Source organism: Aotus nancymaae, unplaced genomic scaffold (assembly GCF_030222135.1).
Source record: "Aotus nancymaae isolate 86718 unplaced genomic scaffold, 86718_ANA_hifiasm-v0.15.2.pri h1tg000016l, whole genome shotgun sequence".
Classification (NCBI taxonomy): Eukaryota; Metazoa; Chordata; class Mammalia; order Primates; family Aotidae; genus Aotus; species Aotus nancymaae.
The window spans coordinates 24,263,633-24,284,760 of NW_026988428.1; the positions used below are offsets into that span (position 1 = coordinate 24,263,633).

General features: G+C 36.5%; 1 protein-coding gene across 2 annotated transcripts in view; it reads right to left on the reverse strand.

The window, feature by feature from the left end:
* Positions 1 to 9,703: 9,703 nt before the first annotated feature.
* The window catches only part of ZDHHC17 (zinc finger DHHC-type palmitoyltransferase 17), a 95,831-nt gene continuing 84,406 nt past the window's right edge, over positions 9,704 to 21,128 (reverse strand). For both annotated transcript variants that reach the window (XM_064376954.1, XM_064376955.1), the window contains 6 exons: positions 20,733 to 20,795; positions 17,802 to 17,895; positions 16,591 to 16,674; positions 14,896 to 15,053; positions 13,824 to 13,918; positions 9,704 to 12,785 (listed from right to left, as the gene is read on the reverse strand). In XM_064376954.1, the coding sequence (XP_064233024.1) occupies positions 12,647 to 12,785; positions 13,824 to 13,918; positions 14,896 to 15,053; positions 16,591 to 16,674; positions 17,802 to 17,895; positions 20,733 to 20,795 (633 nt within the window). In that variant the 3' untranslated portion in view covers positions 9,704 to 12,646. The remainder of the gene's footprint in view (positions 12,786 to 13,823; positions 13,919 to 14,895; positions 15,054 to 16,590; positions 16,675 to 17,801; positions 17,896 to 20,732; positions 20,796 to 21,128) is intronic.

A 21,128-nucleotide genomic window follows, 5' to 3' on the forward strand; every position in this document is an offset into this window, starting at 1 on the left:
TCTTTTTAAAGACTCTCCGCTGTGTTCTGACAGATGGTGACCTACTAAATCCTGGAAACTGGGGTGTTTCACACATTTTGACTCTGTATAAGTAGCAAAGAACTTTGCATTGTCTGGGCACATTCAGCTGGCTTAGGTAGAAGAGGAGCATTAGACTTTATAAGGTATGGTTTCCTTATTCCCCCAGAAACTTTAGTTCTTTGCTAGAGATTCAATCCAACTCTCTCTCCCCCAGGAGTAGGATGTGTAATAGTTCTGTAACATATATTAGTAAAATTGAACCAGCCTGTGAACACATCTTAAATCTTTTCCGAGGTTCATTTTAACATACTATACTGTGTGCATTTCGCTCTCTTGCCCAGGCTGGAGTGCAGTGGCGCAATCTCAGCTCACTGCAACCTCTACTTCCTGGGTTCCAGTGATTCTCATGCCTAAGCCTCCTAAGTAGCGGGAACTACAGGCATGCCACTGCACCCAGCTAATTTTTATATTTTTAGTAGGGATGGGGTTTTGCCATGTTGTCCAGGCTGGTCTTGAACTCCTGGCCTCAAGTGATCCACCCACCTTGGCCGCCCAAAGTGCTGGGATTACAGGCGCCACTGCACCTGGCTTATTTGGCACTACAGTTGCCAGCAGTCCTTCCTTAAATATACCAAACCAACATATTGCTTATTTTGAAAAGCTAATGGGGATATTGGTATGTATGACATCAAAAACGAAAAATAGAAACCCAGTTAGAGGAAGGTGGTGGAGGGTGTACTGGGTGCTTATTTCACATCATAGCCTCGAGCAACTTCAGGTGTTTTATAAGGCATACCAGTTCCATCACTGGAGGGGGTGGGGGGCAGAAAGTAAACAGGCTGCGGAATAGTTAATTGGTCATAAGAGATGTTGAAGGAGAGGAGTTATGGAATAACTTCTGATTCTATATGTGGTAGAACATGTCCACAAATTCTTTGACTTTCCCATCAAATGATAGTCTAATTCCCCTGTCTTTGAATAAAGGCCTACCTTAGTGACTCATTCTTAGTATTTTGGACAAGGCTAGGTTAGAAAAGACAAGACAGCTTTTGCCTGCCTTTTCCTCTTAGGATGCTTACTCTTGGAATTCAGCCACCATGTTCTGAGGAAGCCCTAACTACATGGGAAAACCACATGTAGGCATTACAGCCATGGCCTCAGCTGAGATCTTTGAACAGGCATTATCAACCGTCAGGCATGTGAGTGAAGCAGCCTTCAGATTATTCTAATCTCCAGTCTTTGAACCATCACAGCTGATCCCAAGTGGAGCAAAGTGAGCTATTCCTGTTAAGCCCTGACCAAACTGCAGATTTATGAACAAAAATGTTTTAGACCACCAAATTTTGGGGTAGTTTGTTACCATTCCTACCATTTCCCAAACTCTACTGGAGTTGCTAGTAGATATTCGAGAGGAAAACAATGTAAATGAAGTTTCCAGGTGCCTGGTAATTTGAGATTTCTGTCTGGTAAAATAAAACAAGATATCCATTCATATTTTAAGTCATTCTTGATTAAATTGGGGAGCCATGGCAAAATAGCTACTCCAACACTGTAAGATTAGTGTCCAGTGGTTCTAGCAGTAGAAAAAGGAATTTGGCTTTGGGCCAGACTGTTTTGGGAGGAATCACTTGGTCATTTTGATGTACGTCAGTAGCCCGAAAGTAATCTGAATGCAGTATTAAAGTGCTGCAAGATCACAAAATACTACTTTCATTTTTAAAACTACCCCTTATGCTGGCTTGGTATATTTAAAGAGGACTGCTGGCAACTCTAGTGCCAAAAAAGTCATGTCGATCAAGTAAGTTTAGGGTGTGTTACAGAAACTAGATAGATCTGTAGGCTGACACTGCACACTAGCTATCGAAGGCCTTGAGAGCCTGTGGTTGAAAAGTCTGTTTTAATTTGAAGACAGCCTTACCTTGAATTAGTTGTCCATGGAACCATTAACATCTTGGAAAATGTTTTGGACCTGTGATTCCCAAACAGTTTGATCTCAGGACCCCTTCATATTCTTAAATTATTGAGGACTCCAAAGAGCTTCTGCTTATGACAGTTGTCTCTATCAAGATTTTGTATTAGAAATTAAACATTTTTAAAATTTTAATTCAGACTTCCACTTGTAGCCAAAATGTAATAACAGGGACCAGATTTACCTTCTCACTGTAAACAAGACAAATTACATGAAAAAAACGTCCAAGACACTGCACATTATAGGCATCAAATACCAGTTATGGGCGATAAAATGAGATCAGTCTTAGTAACTATCAAAGTTTACTGCTTTGAGTTTTCAGGCTGTAGTACAAGGAAGAAGAACACAGGTGGAGCTAGAAGCCACCCTAAGTTAAGGCAGAGCTGAGAGTTGAGGGGGCCCAGGTGGCTAGAGTTTGCAGGACTGGAGAGGATTAGAGAGAGCAAACTAGGATTATGCAGAGCACTGCCCCACCGTGCAAGTCTTCAGCTGAATTCTGACAGGACATGCATGTTAGGTGACTACCTAAGGCCTGGAAAAGAACCATCCAAAAGGCATGGAGCAAACAGTGTCTGGCGTTCACATGGAATGGGAATAGTGCCTGTTCCACCAACAAGACTGGGAAATATGACTCCTTAGGGTTTGGGACAGAGTACAGAGAAGGCTGTTAATTCAGTAAGAGCACTGCTTTGGTCTTGCCTAACAAATCTGAAAAGCAAAGGATCAAATTTTCCAAATAACTGCATCCTGAATAAAGCTCAAGAGTTTATAGAAACATAAAAATATCAGGCACCCAATTCATAGTGTTTGGCATCCAGCCAAAAATTACCAGGCATGCAAAGAATGAGGGCAAAAAAATATCAAAACCAACTCACAACTGACAAAAATGTAAACGTTCGCAGGTAAGGATATTAAAAGTTATTAGAACTACATATTTTCAAAAGGTTGAGATACTGAAGATACTTTAAAAGGTCCAAAGCAAACACTGTAGGTGAAAACAAAATGTGAGATGAAAATAAACTGAATGGTATTGATTACACATTGCAGAAAAAAAAATTAGTCAACATAAAGACAAACTAAAACAGAGAAAAAGAACTTAAAAAACCAACTAAGGATTGATCAGTGAGTTGGAAGACAATCTCAAGTGGCCTAACCCCTGTGAAATTAGTTTCCTGAAGGGGGTGGGGAGGAAAAATAATTGAAGAAAGAGTAACTGAAAAATTTCCAAATTTTGATGAAAACTGTAAACCTACAGATTCAAGAAACAGCAGCAGCAACAATGAGACTTTATGATGCTCTGAATGGATACAATCTAAAAACATTGCCATCTATTAAAAATATTTGTCAGTCCTAGTAAATGATGATGAGAGACAGTTTTAGCAAAATTTATCTGGGTAAGACACTCATATCCAATTCAAAGGCAATCTTTAAGAGGCATAGCTGGTTTCCTTGAGTTTCTTACTTAGCTGACACAGACCAAGGAACATTCTGAATGTTCACTCTACTTGGATTTACAGATTTTTCTATTTTAAGTCACATAATTATATTTAATAGAAAACTCTGGTAACAAGCACTTTACTTTCTGACAAGACGTTAAGATTTTTCTATACTGGTATGTACCACTTGTTTCCAATTATGTCTAAAAACTCCAAGACCCAGACATCCATTATCATAGGTATGATCTATCAATCTAGCAAGGACTAGGGGAGAGAAAAAGTAGACAATAAAGAGGAGGAGAATACTGGGCTGGATGATCCCCGTATATCCAAAGAGTCACCTCATAAAGGAGAGCTCAGACTGACATTTGGCAGGTATCCTTCTGGGACAAAGCAAAAGAAGAAACTGGTAGCAACCTTTACTGTTCTGCAGCTGCTGCAGGTGATCCCCAGGCAAGCAGGGCCTGGAGTGGACCTCAGCAGTGTTACAGCAGAGGGGCCAGAATGTTAGAAGGAAAAATAAGAAACAGAAATAACTTCAACATCAACAAACAGGACGTCCACTCAGAGACCCAATCGGAAAGTCAGCAACTACAAAGACGGTAGTTGATTTGGACCTTTTAAAGTATCTTCAAAGGTGAATAAATCCACAAAGATGGGAAGAAACCAGTGCAAAAAGGATGAAAACACCCGAAACCAGAACACCTCTCCTCCTACAAGGGATCACAACTCCTCACCAGCAAGGAAACAAGACTGGATGGAGAATGAGTGTGATGAAATGACAGAATCAGGCTTCAGAAGGTGGGTAATAAGAAACTTCCGTGAGCTAAAAGAACATGTTCTAACCCAATGCAAAGAAACTAAGAACCTTGAAAAAAGATTTGACGAAATGCTAACAAGAATGGACAACTTAGAGAGGAATATAAGTGAATTGATGGAGCTGAAAAACACAACACGAGAACTTCGCGAAGCATGCACAAGTTTCAACAGCTCAATTGACCAAGCAGAAGAAAGGATATCAGAGGTAGAAGATCAACTCAATGAAATAAAACGAGAAGGCAAGATTAGAGAAAACAGGGTAAAAAGGAATGAACAAAGTCAACAAGAAATATGGGACTATGTGAAAAGACCTAATCTACGTTTGATAGGTGTACCTGAATGTAACAAAGAGTATGAATCCAAGCTGGAAAATACTCTTCAGGATATTTTCCAGGAAAAGTTCCCCAACCAAGCAAGGCAGGCCAATATTCAAGTCCAGGAAATACAAAGAACATCACAAAGATATTCCTCAAAAAGAGCAACCCCAAGGCACACAATCGTCAGATTCACCAGGGTTGAAATGAAGGAGAAAAATGCTAAGGGCAGCCAGAGAGAAAGGGAGGGTTACCCAGAAAGGGAAGCCCATCAGATTCACAGCAGATCTCGCAGCAGAAACCCTACAAGCCAGAAGAGAGTGGGGGCCAATATTCAACATCCTTAAAGAAAAGAACTTTCAACCCAGAATTTCATATCCAGCCAAACTAAGCTTCATAAGTGAAGGAAAAATAAAATCCTTTGCAAACAAGCAAGTACTCAGAGATTTCATCACCACCAGGCCTGCTATACAAGAGCTCCTGAAAGAGGCACTAGACACAGAAAAGAACAACCAGTACTAGCCACTCCAAAAAGAACAACCAGTACTAGCCACTCCAAAAAGAACAACCAGTAATAGCCACTCCAAAAACATACCAAATGGTAAAGAGCATCAACACAATGAAGAATCTGCATCAACTAATGGGCAAAACAGCCAGCTAGCATCAAAATCGCAGTATCAAATTCACACATAACAATATTAACCCTAAACATAAATGGACTAAATGCCCCAATCAAAAGACACGGACTGGCAAATTGGATAAAAAGCCAAAACCCATCAGTGTGCTGTATCCAGGAAACCCATCTCACATGCAAGGATACACAAAGGCTCAAAATAAAGGGATGGAGGAAGATTTACCAAGCAAATGGAGAGCAAAAAAAAGCAGGAGTTGCAATTCTCATCTCTGAAAATATAGACTTTAAAGCAATAAAGATCAAAAGAGACAAAGGACATTACAGAATGGTAAAAGGATCAATGCAACAAGAAGAGCTAACGATCCTAAATATATATGCACCTAATACAGGAGCACCCAGATATATAAGGCAAGTTCTTAATGACTTACAAAGAGACTTAGACTCCCACACAATAATAGTGGGAGACTTCAACACACCATTGTCAATATTAGACAGATCAACGAGACAGAAAATTAACAAGGATATCCGGGACTTGAACTCAGACCTGGAACAAGCAAACTATAGACATTTACAGAACTCTCCACCCCAAATCCACAGAATATACATTCTTCTCAGCACCACATCACACCTACTCTAAAACTGACCACATAATTGGAAGTAAATCACTCCTAAGCAAATGCAAAACAACGGAAACCATAACAAACAGTCTCTAGGACCACAGTGCAATCAAGTTAGAACTCAGAATTCAGAAACCAACCCAGAACCGCACAGCTTCATGGAAACTGAACAACTTTCTCTTGAATGTTGGCTGGATAAACAATGAAATGAAGGCAGAAATAAAGATGTTCTTCGAAACCAACCAGAACGAAGACACCACATACCAGAACCTCTGGGACACATTTAAAGCAGTCCCTAGAGGAAAATATATAGCAATTGCCCACATGAGAAGCAAGGAGAGATCTAAAATTGACACCCTATCGTCAAAATTGAAAGAGCTAGAGGAGCAAGATCAAAAAATCTCAAAACCTAGAAGAAGACAAGAAATAACTAAAATCAGAGCAGAACTGAAGGAGATAGAGACAAAAAAAACCCTTCAAAAAAATCAATAAATCCAGGAGTTGGATTTATTGAAAATAGACAGACCATTAGCCAGGGTAATAAAAAAGAAAAGAGAGAATAACCAAATAGATGAAATAAAAAACGATAAAGGAGATATCACCACAGATTCCACGGAAATTCAAACCATCATCAGAGATTATTACAAACACCTCTATGCACATAAACTAGAAAACCTGGAAGAAATGGATAAATTCCTGGACACTTGCCTCCTCCCAAGCCTAAACCAGGAAGAAGTCAAAACCCTGAATAGACCAATAACAAGGTCTGAAGTCGAGGCAGCAATTAAGAGCCTACCCCTCAAAAAAAGCCCAGGTCCAGATGGGTTCACAGCCGAATTCTACCAGACATACAAAGAGGAGCTGGTACCATTCCTTCTGAAACTATTCCAAATAATCCAAAAAGAGGGAATCCTTCCCAAATCATTTTATGAGGCCAACATCATCCTGATACCAAAACCTGGCAGAGACTCAACAAGAAAAGAAAACTACAGGCCAATATACATGATGAACATAGATGCAAAAATCTTCAATAAAATACTGGCAAGCTGATTGCAACAGCACATCAAAAAGCTTATCCCCATGATCAAGTAGGATTCATCCCGGGGATGCAAGCCTGCTTCAATATACACAAGTCTATAAATGTAATTCACCACATAAACAGAACCAAAGACAAAAACCACATGATTATCTCAATTGATGCAGAGAAGGCCTTTGACAAAATTCAACAGCCCACCCTCAATAAACTAGGTATTGACAGAACATATCTCAAAATAATAAAAGCTATTTATGACAAACCAACAGCCAATATCATACTGAATGGGCAAAAACTGGAAGCATTCCCTTTGAAATCTGGCACTAGACAAGGATGCCCTCTCTCACCACTCCTATTCAATATAGTACTGGAAGTACTAGCCAGAGCAATCAGGCAAGAAAAAGAAATAAAGGGTATTCAAATAGGAAAGGAGGAAGTCAAATTGTCTCTATTTGCAGATGACATGATTGTATATCTAGAAGACCCCATCGTCTCAGCACAAAATCTCCTGAAACTGATAAGCAACTTCAGTAAAGTCTCAGGATACAAAATCAATGTGCAAAAATCACAAGCATTCCTATACAAGCATTCCTATACACCAATAACAGACTTAAAGAGAGCCAAATCAAGAAGAAACTGCCATTCACAATTGCTACAAAGAGAATAAAATACCTAGGAATACAACTAACAAGGAATGTAAAGGACCTCTTCAAGGAGAACTACAAACCACTGCTCAATGAAATAAGAGAGGACACAAACAGATGGAGAAACATTCCATGTTCATGGTTAGGAAGAATCAATATTGTGAAAATGGCCATACTGCCCAAAGTAATTTACAGATTCAACGCTATCCCCATCAAGCTACCAATGACCATCTTCACAGAACTGGAAAAAACCACCTTAAACTTCATATGGAACCAAAAGAGAGACCACATAGCCAAGTCAATTCTAAGCAAAAAGAACAAAGCGGGAGGCATCACACTACCAGACATCAAACTATACTACAAGGCTACAGTAATCAAAACAGCATGGTACTGGTACCAAAACAGAGATATACACCAATGGAACACAACAGAGGCCTTGGAGGCAACACAACATATCTACAACCATCCGATCTTTGACAAACCTGACAAAAACAAGCAATGGGGTAAGGATTCCCTTTTCAATAAGTGGTGTTGGGAAAACTGGCTAGCCATGTGCAGAAAGCAGAAACTGGACCCCTTCCTGACACCTTACACTAAAATTAACTCCAGATGGATTAAAAGACTTAAACATAAGACCTAACACCATAAAAACCCTAGAAGAAAACCTAGGCAAAACCATTCAGGACATAGGCGTAGGCAAGGACTTCATGACCAAAACACCAAAAGCATTGGCAACAAAAGCCAAAATAGAGAAATGGGACCTAATCAAACTCCATAGCTTCTGCACGGCAAAAGAAACAGTCATTAGAGTGAATTGGCAACCAACAGAATGGGAAAAAATTTTTGCAGCTTACCCATCTGACAAAGGGCCGATATCCAGAATTTACAAAGAACTAAAATAGATTTACAAGAAAAAAACAAACAAGCCCATTCAAAGTGGGCAAAGGATATGAACAGATACTTTACAAAAGAATACATACATGAGGCCAACAAACATATGAAAAAATGCTCACCATCACTGGTCATTAGAGAAATGTAAATCAAAACTACATTGAGGTACCATCTCACGCCAGTTAAAATGGCGATCATTAAAAAATCTGGAGACTACAGATGCTGGAGAGGATGTGGAGAAATAAGAACACTTTTACACTGTTGGTGGGAGTGTAAATTAGTTCAACCATTGTGGAAGATAGTGTGGCGATTCCTCAAGGACCTAGAAATAGAAATTCCATTTGACCCAGCAATCCCATTACTAGGTATATATCCAAAGGATTATAAATCGTTCTACTATAAGGACACATGCACACAAATGTTCATTGCAGCACAGTTTACAATAGCAAAGACCTGGAACCAACCCAAATGTCCATCGATGATAGACTGGACAGGGAAAATGTGGCACATATACACCATGGAATATTATGCAGCCATCAAAAACGATGAGTTCGCATCCTTTGTAGGGACATGGATGAACCTGGAAACCATCATTCTCAGCAAACTGACACAAGAACACAAAATCAAGCACCTCATGTTCTCACTCATAGGTGGGTGTTGAACAATGAGAACACATGGACACAGCGGGAGAGCACACTACACACTGGGGTCTGTTGGGGGGAAATAGGGGAGGGACAGCAGGGGGTAGGGAGTTGGGGAGAGATAGCATGGGGAGAAACGCCACATATAGGTGAAGGGGAGGAAGGCAGCAAATCACACTGCCACGTATGCACCTATGCAACAATCTTGCATGTTCTTCACATGTACCCCAAAACCTAAAATGCAATTAAAAAAAAAAAGATTGCTTACAAAAAGAAAATAAATAAATACTGGGCTGGAATGAAAACTGGTGACTTGCTTTACTTTATACAGTCATTCAAGATACTGTTACTTGAGCTCCAGACAGCTCTTGGGGCATTTTTTTCAATATAAAATTATGGCTAGAGTATTAGTCCAATTTGAAAATATTCCTGTTTAATACCACTGTGTTCTCAAACCATTAACAACCACTCGAACAACAGGAAAGGGTGCATTAGTAATTTTTGCATTTTAAAGTCCCAGACAAAGTTCTCTTTGCCACACATATCTTCTCAAGTAAATGAGATCAATGTCTGGTCGGCTTCATTCTGCCATATTTTTCTTTAGTATAGTATCTTTAGACATATTTAAAACTTGGAGATTCATACAGTCCCTGAGGATCCTAATTAACTCCATGAAATTCAAAATTCTTAAAAAAATTTATTCTCTTTATTTAAAAAAAAACATTAATTACACACACATGCATACACACAGTATTGGAATTTTTTTTTAAGAATGCTAACACCATCTTTTACGTTTCCAAATTCCTACAGTCCTATGCCACTTGACTCCTAACCAGGATATAAATAATCTTTTCACATCATAGGTACTACTATCATATTTCATCAATTTCCTGATGTAAATTGAGTGAAATCATAAGCACACACTTAAGAGTCAGTATTTATTCTGATTAATATTTTACAAAATTTTGACATTTAATTTATGTAAGGAGGGCTAATTTATTAAACACTTTACAGGTTTTTCTTTCCACAGAATTACACGGTAAGTAGCAAAATAATACTTGGCACAGTTATAAATAAAGAAAATATAAAATAAAAATATCCATAGCTTAAGTACAATGATGCTGTTTTATGCCCATTAATATCAAATTCCTGGAAACAACAAAAATATGAATGAAAACAACTCCAAAGAAGTAATTCATGTTCAGTGCCGAGAATTAAGTTCCTATTTGCTAAAAGTATCCAATTAGGTTGATATGAACTATTCTCAAAGGTTCACCATCATACACAACTTTAGAACTGGGTTTATAGTTGGTTCCACACACAGGACCTACAAAATAATTACACAGATGGTATACTGCTGCATAGCTGGCTCCTGACCATCTGACCATTTCTGTTATAGATTTCACAGGTACTACAAGATGGTTACTACAAAAGCATTCACATTGCTAGTATTTTCCATTAATTATACATCTAGAGGTTTTTTGTCTATTTAACTGAATGACATCTCTTTTGCACCGAAAAGAATATTGTACCACAAACATAGAACATGGTAACAACATTCTTAGCCAAACTCTGAAAAACCACCATAGTCTTTAACTGTTGATAAAAATGTATTTGATAAAAATGCAACTGAGTCTTCATGTGAAGTGGCTCAAAATACAAAAAATTAAAACAAATTCTAGCATTTTATAAATAACTCTGAATTTAAAAATTATCTAAAATTTCCCCCAATTAGTAGTCAAAACTAGCTGACATCTGTAAAGTTAACCAAGTTTTACATTCTATGACAAAATGGCACAATGCTAATTGCCACCCCACACCCATCTCTTCCCTTTTCAAAAATAAAGTACATATGCCAATTTTCTAATATTAAAACACATACACTAAGGGTAATTTTTATTTGATGTGTGACTTATGGTCAAACAAACTACTATATAAAAAATGGTACTTGGAAATACTGAACATCAACTATATACATTTCACTGCTCCTCTTACTAAGGCAAGGGGCGGGTATACCACTAGATTGCTTTAATACCTGTAATCTGCATTTTACGGGGAATACTAGTTTTACCAAGCATCAGACATGCAGTGAACTTGCAGGGTATAATGCCTATTAACAGCAATTTTGAACATCACTAGAAGCTCATTAGTTATCTCCCTTTTCTTTTTGGTTGGATAAAATGAAATGAGCAGCTTTAAAAACACTAACACATACAGACACAAAGAGAAAACTATTTGATAAATTATTTATATACAGATACACATTCTTTACACTGGTCTAGGTTCTGTCATCTGTCTGACCACCATTCCCCCACCCTCTCCCACCCCATTCCCTCTCACAGATTTCCCACAGGTTGCTCGAACCACAGTGTGCTACAGCACTTAAGATGACTAAACCATATCTTACCCTGTAAACAGTATTTACGGAAGCAGTGACTAGTAGTCCATCAGGAGGGTATGAAAATGCTGTGACAAAAATTGATCAGTGCATCACATTTAACAAAAATAAAATCTTTTCTAAAGCTGTTTCAGAACTTATTCAATATCGGATAAATTGAAATATTCTTGTGGATGAAATTCTACTTTCTGATAGGTCATTTTATTAAAACCAGAATATACCATCAGCTTTTCTTTCATTCACATGTGCTATGTACACAGATCATGCTCCATCTTTAGTTAAATGCCATTATTTTGTCTACAATTATTTTGCAGATGAGAATTTAAAAAGTATTCCATGTTATCACTATTACTGAGAATTTTGCATTATTTGTTCTGCTTTTTTCTTGAAAATACCACCTTAACCCTTAAAAATGGAACTGTTTGAACATCAAATTAAATTCTAATTTATGCTTCACTGGATAGTATCTGCTAGTATACATTCTATGTGGTGTATCATGCACTTAGTAGGGCTTTTAAATTTGAACAAAATAACATGACTTACTATACTCATGCAAGTGCTTCATTATCAGACCATAAAACCTCAGAGCAAGGTTACTACAAATTATTTCACTGAACAAGAAATATATCAGCATTGCAACAGCTGATAGAAACAACACGTTGTTAGCACATTTTATTGTGAACATTTTCTCCTGCATTTGAAGTCAACAACACAGTAGATCCCAATCACATGATTTTCATCACAGTATTTACGTGTACATTCTAAAATGTACATAATACTAGTCAATCAACTTAAAACAATGCTCCTGGAATTAGATGCAATATTCCTAACTAGATTGCATCATAAAATTAAGCCAAGTAACTTAAGTTTAGTTTTAGTTAAAACTGAACATTTCTGATCAGTACACCATGTCTGTCAATAGAATAAGCATACTCTTTTTTTGTGAAAAATACTGTGAGAACAAAACCCAAAAGTTGAGTATGTTGTGAATTTCCACATTAAGAACCATTAAAATTCTTTTTTATCATCTGTATTCTTCCCAGAAATGGCAGTGTGTTCTGTCCATGTTTACTTTTGTTAATAAAAGTGTTGAAAAAAAGACTGTAAAATTCACCGTTAGCCCTACACATAGCATGCTCAAAGGATGTGGATTCGAGTGTGAGAGAGACACGGACAGACACAATTTTCAGGCACCACTCAGCAATATGCTTCATAGGATAAAGATGTTGCTACACCAGCTGGTACCCAGATCCTGATATTTGGTCATATTCTATTGTATATTGCCTGGTCCAGTCCACGATAACAGGACGAAAGAGGCCACAGCATCGAAATTCAAAGAAGTCTATAATATTCCTTACGCATCCGTGGCTAAAGACAGCACCCCAAGAAGAAAAAAATGTCAGTCAGTATAAATGATTTAATACATGGATTCAATATAATTTTCATGTTAAATATATATTTTTCTAAACTTAAAAACTCAAGTTACTTGCAAGAAGGAACCAATTTATAACTCTATAAAATACATACGCCTTCATGTTTCTCCACTGCTCTGCCAACAATGATTTTTCTCTTTTGCTAATTTAAAGACTTAAGACAATTATATTTTAAAGTTATTCAAATGTGCTTAAAGCTTTTAAAAATTCTTACTATGTTGCCCAGCCTGGCCTCAAACTCTGGGCTCAAGCATTCCTCTCACCTCAGCCTCCCAAGTAGCTAGGATTACAGGCACGTACAACAATGCCTAGCTCCATATGCAATTTTTGATAAAAAGCCTTTAATTAGTGGCTCCTAGGCAGGAGACAAACTACCTCTAAAATCGAGAAAAAAAGTAAAAGACAAAATAATTATAAATAGCATGAATTTGGCAGTGAACCTAAGGATAACAACTTAAAAAAGAAACGTCAAGGATAAGTTCACGAAATTTTAGTATTCCAGTAACACCTTCAGAAAAGCAGTCAGTTTTATGCCTTACATAATTTTTGTATCTCTGGGAGAATTCTCAAAACTACCCAACTAACTCTCTCTGACTTTATTTAAAGATATGCTTGCTTTCCAGAAGTATGCCATAATTGACAGCCCCACAAAACCTTAAGAGTTTGTAATAACTTCAGTAAAACTCTAAGTTTTAAATATGTCATATAATTAGGATGTACTGTTTCTAAGCACCAGACTGAATACAAATTAAAATTAAAAAGAAAAAATATAAGGAGATATCACAACTTTATTATATATAATTGATGTGATGAATTACATTATGTTATGGTGTAATGGTGAACTGACCAATGCTATTTCTGCAGACATCTTAAATAGGATTTAAAAGCTATTTTACATATCACTAAGTAAAAGAGTCTGGTAAGAAAATTTATATAACCAGGGAAAATATTAAATTTATAGATATGTACGTACTTGAATGGGCTTTCAATAGATGTTGTTGTAACTTTAAAGTGCTTGTATCTCCTGGCATTCATTCTTTCATTTGTAGTAATACCTAAACATGATATCTAAGAGGAAAGAAAAAGCAAGCCATTATTCTTGTTTTTTGTTTCTGTTTTTTTGTTTTGTTTTGAGACAGGGCCTTGCCCTGTCAACCAGGCTGGAGTGCAATGGCACATTCTCAGCTCATTGCAACTCTGCCTCCTGGGCAGGCTGAAGTGATCCCGCGCCCACTGCCCCACCAGTAGCCAGGATTACAGGTGCATGCACCATGCCCGTCAAATTTTCCTTTTTTTTTTTTTGAAGAGATGGGGTTTCACCATGTTGCCCAAGCTGATTTTGAACTCCTGGGCTCAAGTGATCTGTCCACCTTGGCTTCCCAAAGTGCTGGGATTACAGGTGTGAGCCACCGTGCCCAGCTGGAAACGATTATTCTTTCTAAATACTTAATGTAAAAAACATGAATTCAAAGACAACTAGGATAAAGATAAAAATAACGAAGTCTGTTTTCGGCTTTCCAACAGGAGATCATCAAAGCTAGTTTACATGGTATCATTTTGACTGTGAAAAGTGGCCAGTTAAATGTGAAAAATATTTAAGGACAGGTTCCTTGATTGACATTGTGTAAATGGACAGACACTATTCATGCTCAGACAACTTCCGCATTAGCCTCTTTGAGAATGAGCTTTTAAAAATTCCTATTTTAAAAAAAGGCTTAGAATAAATATTGCTATTTGTAAATAATAAAAATACCATTAAAAACACAAAATTAATGTCATCATCAATCTAAGCTCACACATGTTCAACTAGATGTATTTAAGTCAGGAATAACAGATAGAAATTTCTGTTAAGAACTAAAAGTCAGAAGTTCACAATATGAGAAGAGGAAGGGGAAAAAGAGTGAGGAAGAAAGGAAAACTAAATTGAAAAATAAAATTAACCCTTTCAAAGCAGGAGTGGTTAGGAAGAGAGTATATTATTATCTTTTAAGCAGAGATAGAAGAGTTTTCAGTAAGTGTACTAAAAAGAATGCACTTGCACATACCTGGTACATCTGACACATGAGTAATACAGCTACCCACATGAAATGGAAAACACTGTTCAGAAACATCCAAAACATCCAAGGTGAACACGTGGCAATCTGAGTAATATATGTCCAAAATCCATCCTTGGTGTAAGTGGTCTCACAGTGGAGTCCCCAGTCTAAAGCCAGAACAGAAGTACTCAAATTTACTCAATCAGCATCCAAGCACCTCATACAGGCATTGGTGCTGGCACCATTTAGAAAACACAAACAGTCTAGATTTAATTGATGACATTCAAGAGCAAATGTTTTCACACTATTAAAGAACCCTATTATATCTCAATGAAAAAAAAGACAAATGGAAAAGCAGCCACCAATCTTAAAAAGAAAAATTAGTGTATCTTCAGAATAAACAATTTTATTTGATTGATATTGCATTCACACAATACTTAGATGAATATTTTCTTTACACAAAGAGGATATACCAAAGAAATTTTTTGAAGAGGGGGCATATAACATAACAGGCTGGTTATGTGGGCACTTTTTTTGAGACAAGGTCTTGCTCTGTCACCCAGGCTGGAGTGCAGTGGCTCAATCAAGGCTCACCACAGCCTCCACCTCCTGGGCCCAAGCAACGCTCCCACCTCAGCCACCTCAGTAGCTGCGACTACAGGCATGTGCTATCACACCTAATTTTTGTGTTTTTCTGTAGAGATGGGGTCTCTCTCCTTATGTTGCCCAGGCTGGTCTCAAACTCTTGGCCTCAAATGGCCCACCCGCCTCGGCTTCCCAAAGTGTTGGGATTATAGGCATGAGCCATCATGCCCAGCTAAGGTAGGCTTTTTCTAACACAAAATCTCCTGCTCGTTGAGAGCTGCTATCATGTATTGCTGTTGCTGGCAGCAAAGTGTTCTCTCTCAGGTGTGCTGGGCCAGAAATTAGGTCAAGTTCTTTGACCTAATCTTCCTACTAATCTTTAACTGAGGTGGTAACCTCCTTTGGTTCATTAGGGCAGTAACACTGATTATTATTAGTATCTGTGGGCAAGGAAGACTAGAAAATCATCCTTCCAAGACTTATATTTAAAACAGGATCTAATACATCTTTATGCTAAGCACAACTAAGCCCTGAGGCATTGTAACCGATGTACTCATTTAAACTCTTTCCAGATTGCATTCTCAATGCAATAAAAATCCATCATTTCCTTTAAGGTATGAAACCCACATGATGGAAGAACAATTTATCTTTAAAAAGGTAACTTCTGATACTTACTAATATTCTCTAATATGCAACAATTATACCTTACTTTTCAAAATATTTCAAGTTCTCTGCAAATTTAATTGTAAGTATATGTTGCCAACTGCTTGGTAAGAAAGAGAACTAGCACAATCACTTAATCTATAAGCTACTATAGTAAAGCAAGCAGATGATGGGGAAAATGTTGATGTATTTTACCCAGAAGCTTCTCAGAGCCTATTAAACCAACATCTTTTTCAGAGGACACAAGTATTAAAAGGTGGTTAACTGCTAACTGTTTGCTTATACTGTACATTGGACATAACTGATCTCTATCTTTTCCCTTTTGTGTTTCATAAGGTGTCCAAACCATATTTTAGTTAAAAGACTTTTGTCATTATCATAATTTGTTAGTATGGTAAGTATAATCTGAGTATGCAGAAATTTGTTTTCAAAAGGCAAAAAACTAATTGTACTCACAAGAAATACAACCATAAATCATCCAGCAGATCATAAAAAGCAAAAAGAATAGGTAGCCCATAAAGTATCTATGGTTGCCTGCACCTAAAGAAAAACACAGAAGCAAGTTTTTTCAGCTAAGCAAAAACAACGGGTAATGCACTTTTGAGGGGTATGCCATGAAAGGTATGCTACAATTGTGCTGATAATCACACATACATTATTTTAAAAAGTGATTTTCAGGAAAAATGTTTTAATAAAAATCTTAAAGAATGCTTACAATTACACACAAAGATATAATAATGGCAAGGGTGTTCAAGTCCCAAAGAACTAATTCTGTCCTCTAATCCTATTCTTTGTGAGTTTTAAAATAGTCCTATTTTATCTTTACTTTTACAAACTTTATAATCCAACTTTTCCAAGGCTTCTCCTCAACAGAATTACATAATTTTTTGTCATGTTTCCTTTCTGTCATCTCATAAAATCTCCAGGGCACCTCTCAAACCACGTAGTTTATCTCCTTAGACTACACCATTCTTGAACACTGAGGTGTGTATCGTTCTTATCTGTCATTCCTCTCTGCCTCTATACATAATAACATCTTTTTTTTGAGATGGAGTTTCACTCTTGATGCCCAGGCTGGAGTGCAATGGCGCAATCTCAGCTCACCACAACCACAACCTCCACCCGCCAGGTTCAAGCCATTCTCCTGCCTCAGCTTCCTGAGTAGCTGGGATTACAGGCATGCAACACCATGCCTGGCTAATTTTGTATTTTTAGTAGAGACAGGGTTTTTCCTTGTTGGTCAGGTTGGTCTCAAACTCCCAACCTCAGGTGATCTGCCCGCCTCAGCCTCCCAAAGTGCTGGGATTACAGGTGTGAGCCACCATGCCCGGCCTACCTCTAACATCATTTCAAATATTACTGCCTTCAGTTCTCTAGTTTAACTAAAAAAAAAAAATTATTTTCCTCCTTATCAATTTCATTGTTACCCAATGGGGAAAGGTGAAAAGAATAGGCATCAGATAGAATTGATAGAGAAAAGATATTAGGCACTGATTTTGTAATTTTTTCCCTCCCTCTCTCAAAAGCGTTGCTGTGTTGTCAACCAGAAGATAATTGGGGAAATGAAGGGTGAAGAACTTTCTACTGCCTACTTTAATATTATACTTTATCCATTACCTAAAGTAACTTAAATGAATGATATATAAGAAATTACTAATATAACTTACCTACACAGTTACCCACCCATGGGCAATGATGATCAAATTTTGCTATACACCGGTTGCACACACCACAATGTTTGGACCTCACCGGTTTCCGTATCTGTTAATAGGCATGTTAAAGGATTATGAAAGGCATTGTACTAAGAGAGAAAAGCTGAATATTTATTTTCTCAAAATATAATTATAAAAAATAAAACTATAATTTTTAAAGATTATACCAAGGTTTCCAAATGAATGAAACCAAAAATCACTATGTTTTAATAAAATTTCAGCTGTAAAAACAAAGAGTAAAATAATGAGGCTACTCTAGAAAATATGCTCTTAAGAATGAAACTGAACCATCAATTTACAAAAACAACAATTAAGAATTAAACACCAATTTGATGTGATGAATGATGCTATGTTTAATTCACATCCCTCAAATTTCTGAATAATAGAAACATAGCAATAACCAGTCTTCTAAATGATGTCCCATTATGACTAATGGTCATGATATTGGTTGTTCTTTAATAAAATAAAATTATTCCTTACTAAAAGGAAGTTCAGGCTAAACGTGAATTTAAAAAGCTCTTAAAATTCAAACATCAAAAAAATAGTTTGTCTTCTCCAAATTAACAAATCCAGCAAAAAACAGCATATATACATCTATTTCTCTTCAATAAAGTGCCTCTTGAGATCTCAGATTAAGGTACAGCATTTCTCCTGCCGAAATGTATGACCATATCTAAGAATGCAGAACATGCTTAAGAAGTTTAGACAGTCACTATTTCTCAAAAAAAAAAAAAAAAAAAAACTCATAAAATTCATTATTCTGCTACTGACACGCAATAAAGAATTCATGCTTATGATGTCTGTTTTTCAAGTGTTTTAAAATGGTTTTTAAAACCTACATTACTCTAAATCAGCCAAGTGAATACAAGAACTCATTGGTGATCTTCAAAGCGCTGGCAGTCCTAATGCTAGATATATGATAAAAGAGCTGGAGTTATTAACTCTTGCAAGAAAAAAATTTATAAATATACTTCAGTGTTTCAACAAAAGCACTGCCACTTCTCCATTAGTTTGCATAAGGTTACACACTATTTTGAGGTACCAAGGAAAAGTCACGTGAGTACGCAGTTCTTACATCTACCAAAATTGTCTGTGGAATAAAGAAAAGAGTAAGTTATTCTTCACCACAGTTGTGAGACTAAATCTACTTAGGAGAAGGCAGCAGGCTATTCAAACAATTTCTATCCCCACTTCCAACCCTCAGCTGCAATACTAGTTGCCCTTTGGGCAACACTAGTAAAAAATCTGAAAAACAGACTGACTAGTTAAGGCATGACTTGGTCTCAAGGTTCCTTGGATCACTTACAAAGTAATCCTTTTTTTTTTTCTTTTGAGACAGGGTCTCAGTCTGTTGCCCAGGATGGAGTGCAGGGGTGTAATCATCAAATTAATTTATTTTTAAGAAAGCTCTGACCTACAAATCTTAGGGACTTGTCTACTTACCAAAGTGAAGCATACCCATATAATGACAACTATCTCTGCTGATTTGCAAGATTTTATAATGGGAAGTGTTCTTTATAACAAGAAGTATGTGGCTTATAAATAATATATAATAGAACATTTATGCTATGATGGCAAAAAATAGTCTTATTCTTCCCATCAGATATTTATCTGACAATGAAACTGCTATCTGTATTGATTGACTATATAATGTGTTTGCCATATGGCAAGTACATCAGCACTGCATACTTGACTTTGTAAAACAGTATATTTCCACAGAACAGTAGTGTATTAAAACATTCTAAATATTAAGAAAAAGAATATCAATCTTCTAAATTACTCACTATAAAGCATAGAAACAAAAACTGTTTTCAGAATGCCTGAATATACAAAAGAATCTAGTCGGTATCTTAAAGTTGCTACCAAAAGTGAAGCTGTATATACTTTGAATATTCAAAATCATAACTGCTCAAAGAATATTAAGTGTAATAAAGAATTTGCAGAATTAGAACTGTTTCAAAAATTTATTCCATAATCCTAAATGAAGTCAATGACTTTATTATTAATCAGATGTTAAGACATTAGTTCACTTGCAGTGTATAAGTACAAAAGAGCATTTAGTTTCATATACGATTTTGGGATATTTCAATTTCCATGTAGAAAAACATAATTTAAGCACTCTGGCAGTCTATATATTTTTCACAAATACTAATTGTAAAAACTAAGAGAAAAATAATTAAAACATAAGATTCTACAGAAAACTGATGTCTATAATAATAAACAATGTCAGTAGTACTATACCTGACTCTATTAATGAATACTAGTGATTTCATATATATCTTGACCTATGAACTGGCTGACAATGATCACTTTTAAAAATCTATGCTAAAACAGTGTACAAAGTTATATAAACATTCTGAGGTTCCATAGTGTAATGATGAGCACTCAAAGTTACATTAACATTCTGATACAAAAAAAAAAAAACAACCAAAAAAAAAAACCCTACTCAAATTGAACTTGGTTACAGGCCATGTTGTCTTAACAGTTATCTAATGGATTTTTCCCATATGGCTTTTAAATACAAGCATAAATTTTCTTAAAATGTAGTAAAGAAAACAATCTACTAGGGAATCATTATAAACCTTTAATATGAAATACTTTATTACTTAGTTTTTAATTTATTGAGTAACATTTTAAGAGAGAAAAGAGAAAGAGATTGAATACAAATAAATGGCACCTCTGAATCAAGAGTGCAGTGAAGGTCTACCATCAGGAAATAAGCGCCCTGGGAAGAAGACATCCTTTAACCACCTTTCCTCTTATACCACAGGGCAGAGAATGCGTTCAGTGAAAGAAATTCTTCCCTTTCCCACACCCCACACCCGCTATGCTATGCCACTGTCAGGAGGAAAAGAAGGGAGGGAAGAACAAAGAAGAAAATACTACCAAACAGGTACTGCAGAATATACTGAGGTCCAGACTTCCTGTCTCTGCAAGTTCAACTATTGTCTGTGAATTAAAAAAATAATATTTAATTCAAAACTAAACAATGCTCACCAACTCTTTTGTCATCACTATGAATCAATAAACATGATTTTCATCTTTAATTTACTGATGTTTTCAGTTCAAAAAGAGAAATAAAATCTTTTTATTTATTGCTATTTCATCGAATAAGAATACAGGGTAGCAATCTCTATGCTGCCCAGAAAAAAGGGGATTAGACTGTAAGAATCTGCCATTGTCTTAGTTTATTATGGACCGAATAACTCATCAAAATTCATCTTGTTTTTAGAGACTAAATACAACAGCTCTTAAAATAATATAAAACGCTTCTATTACAAT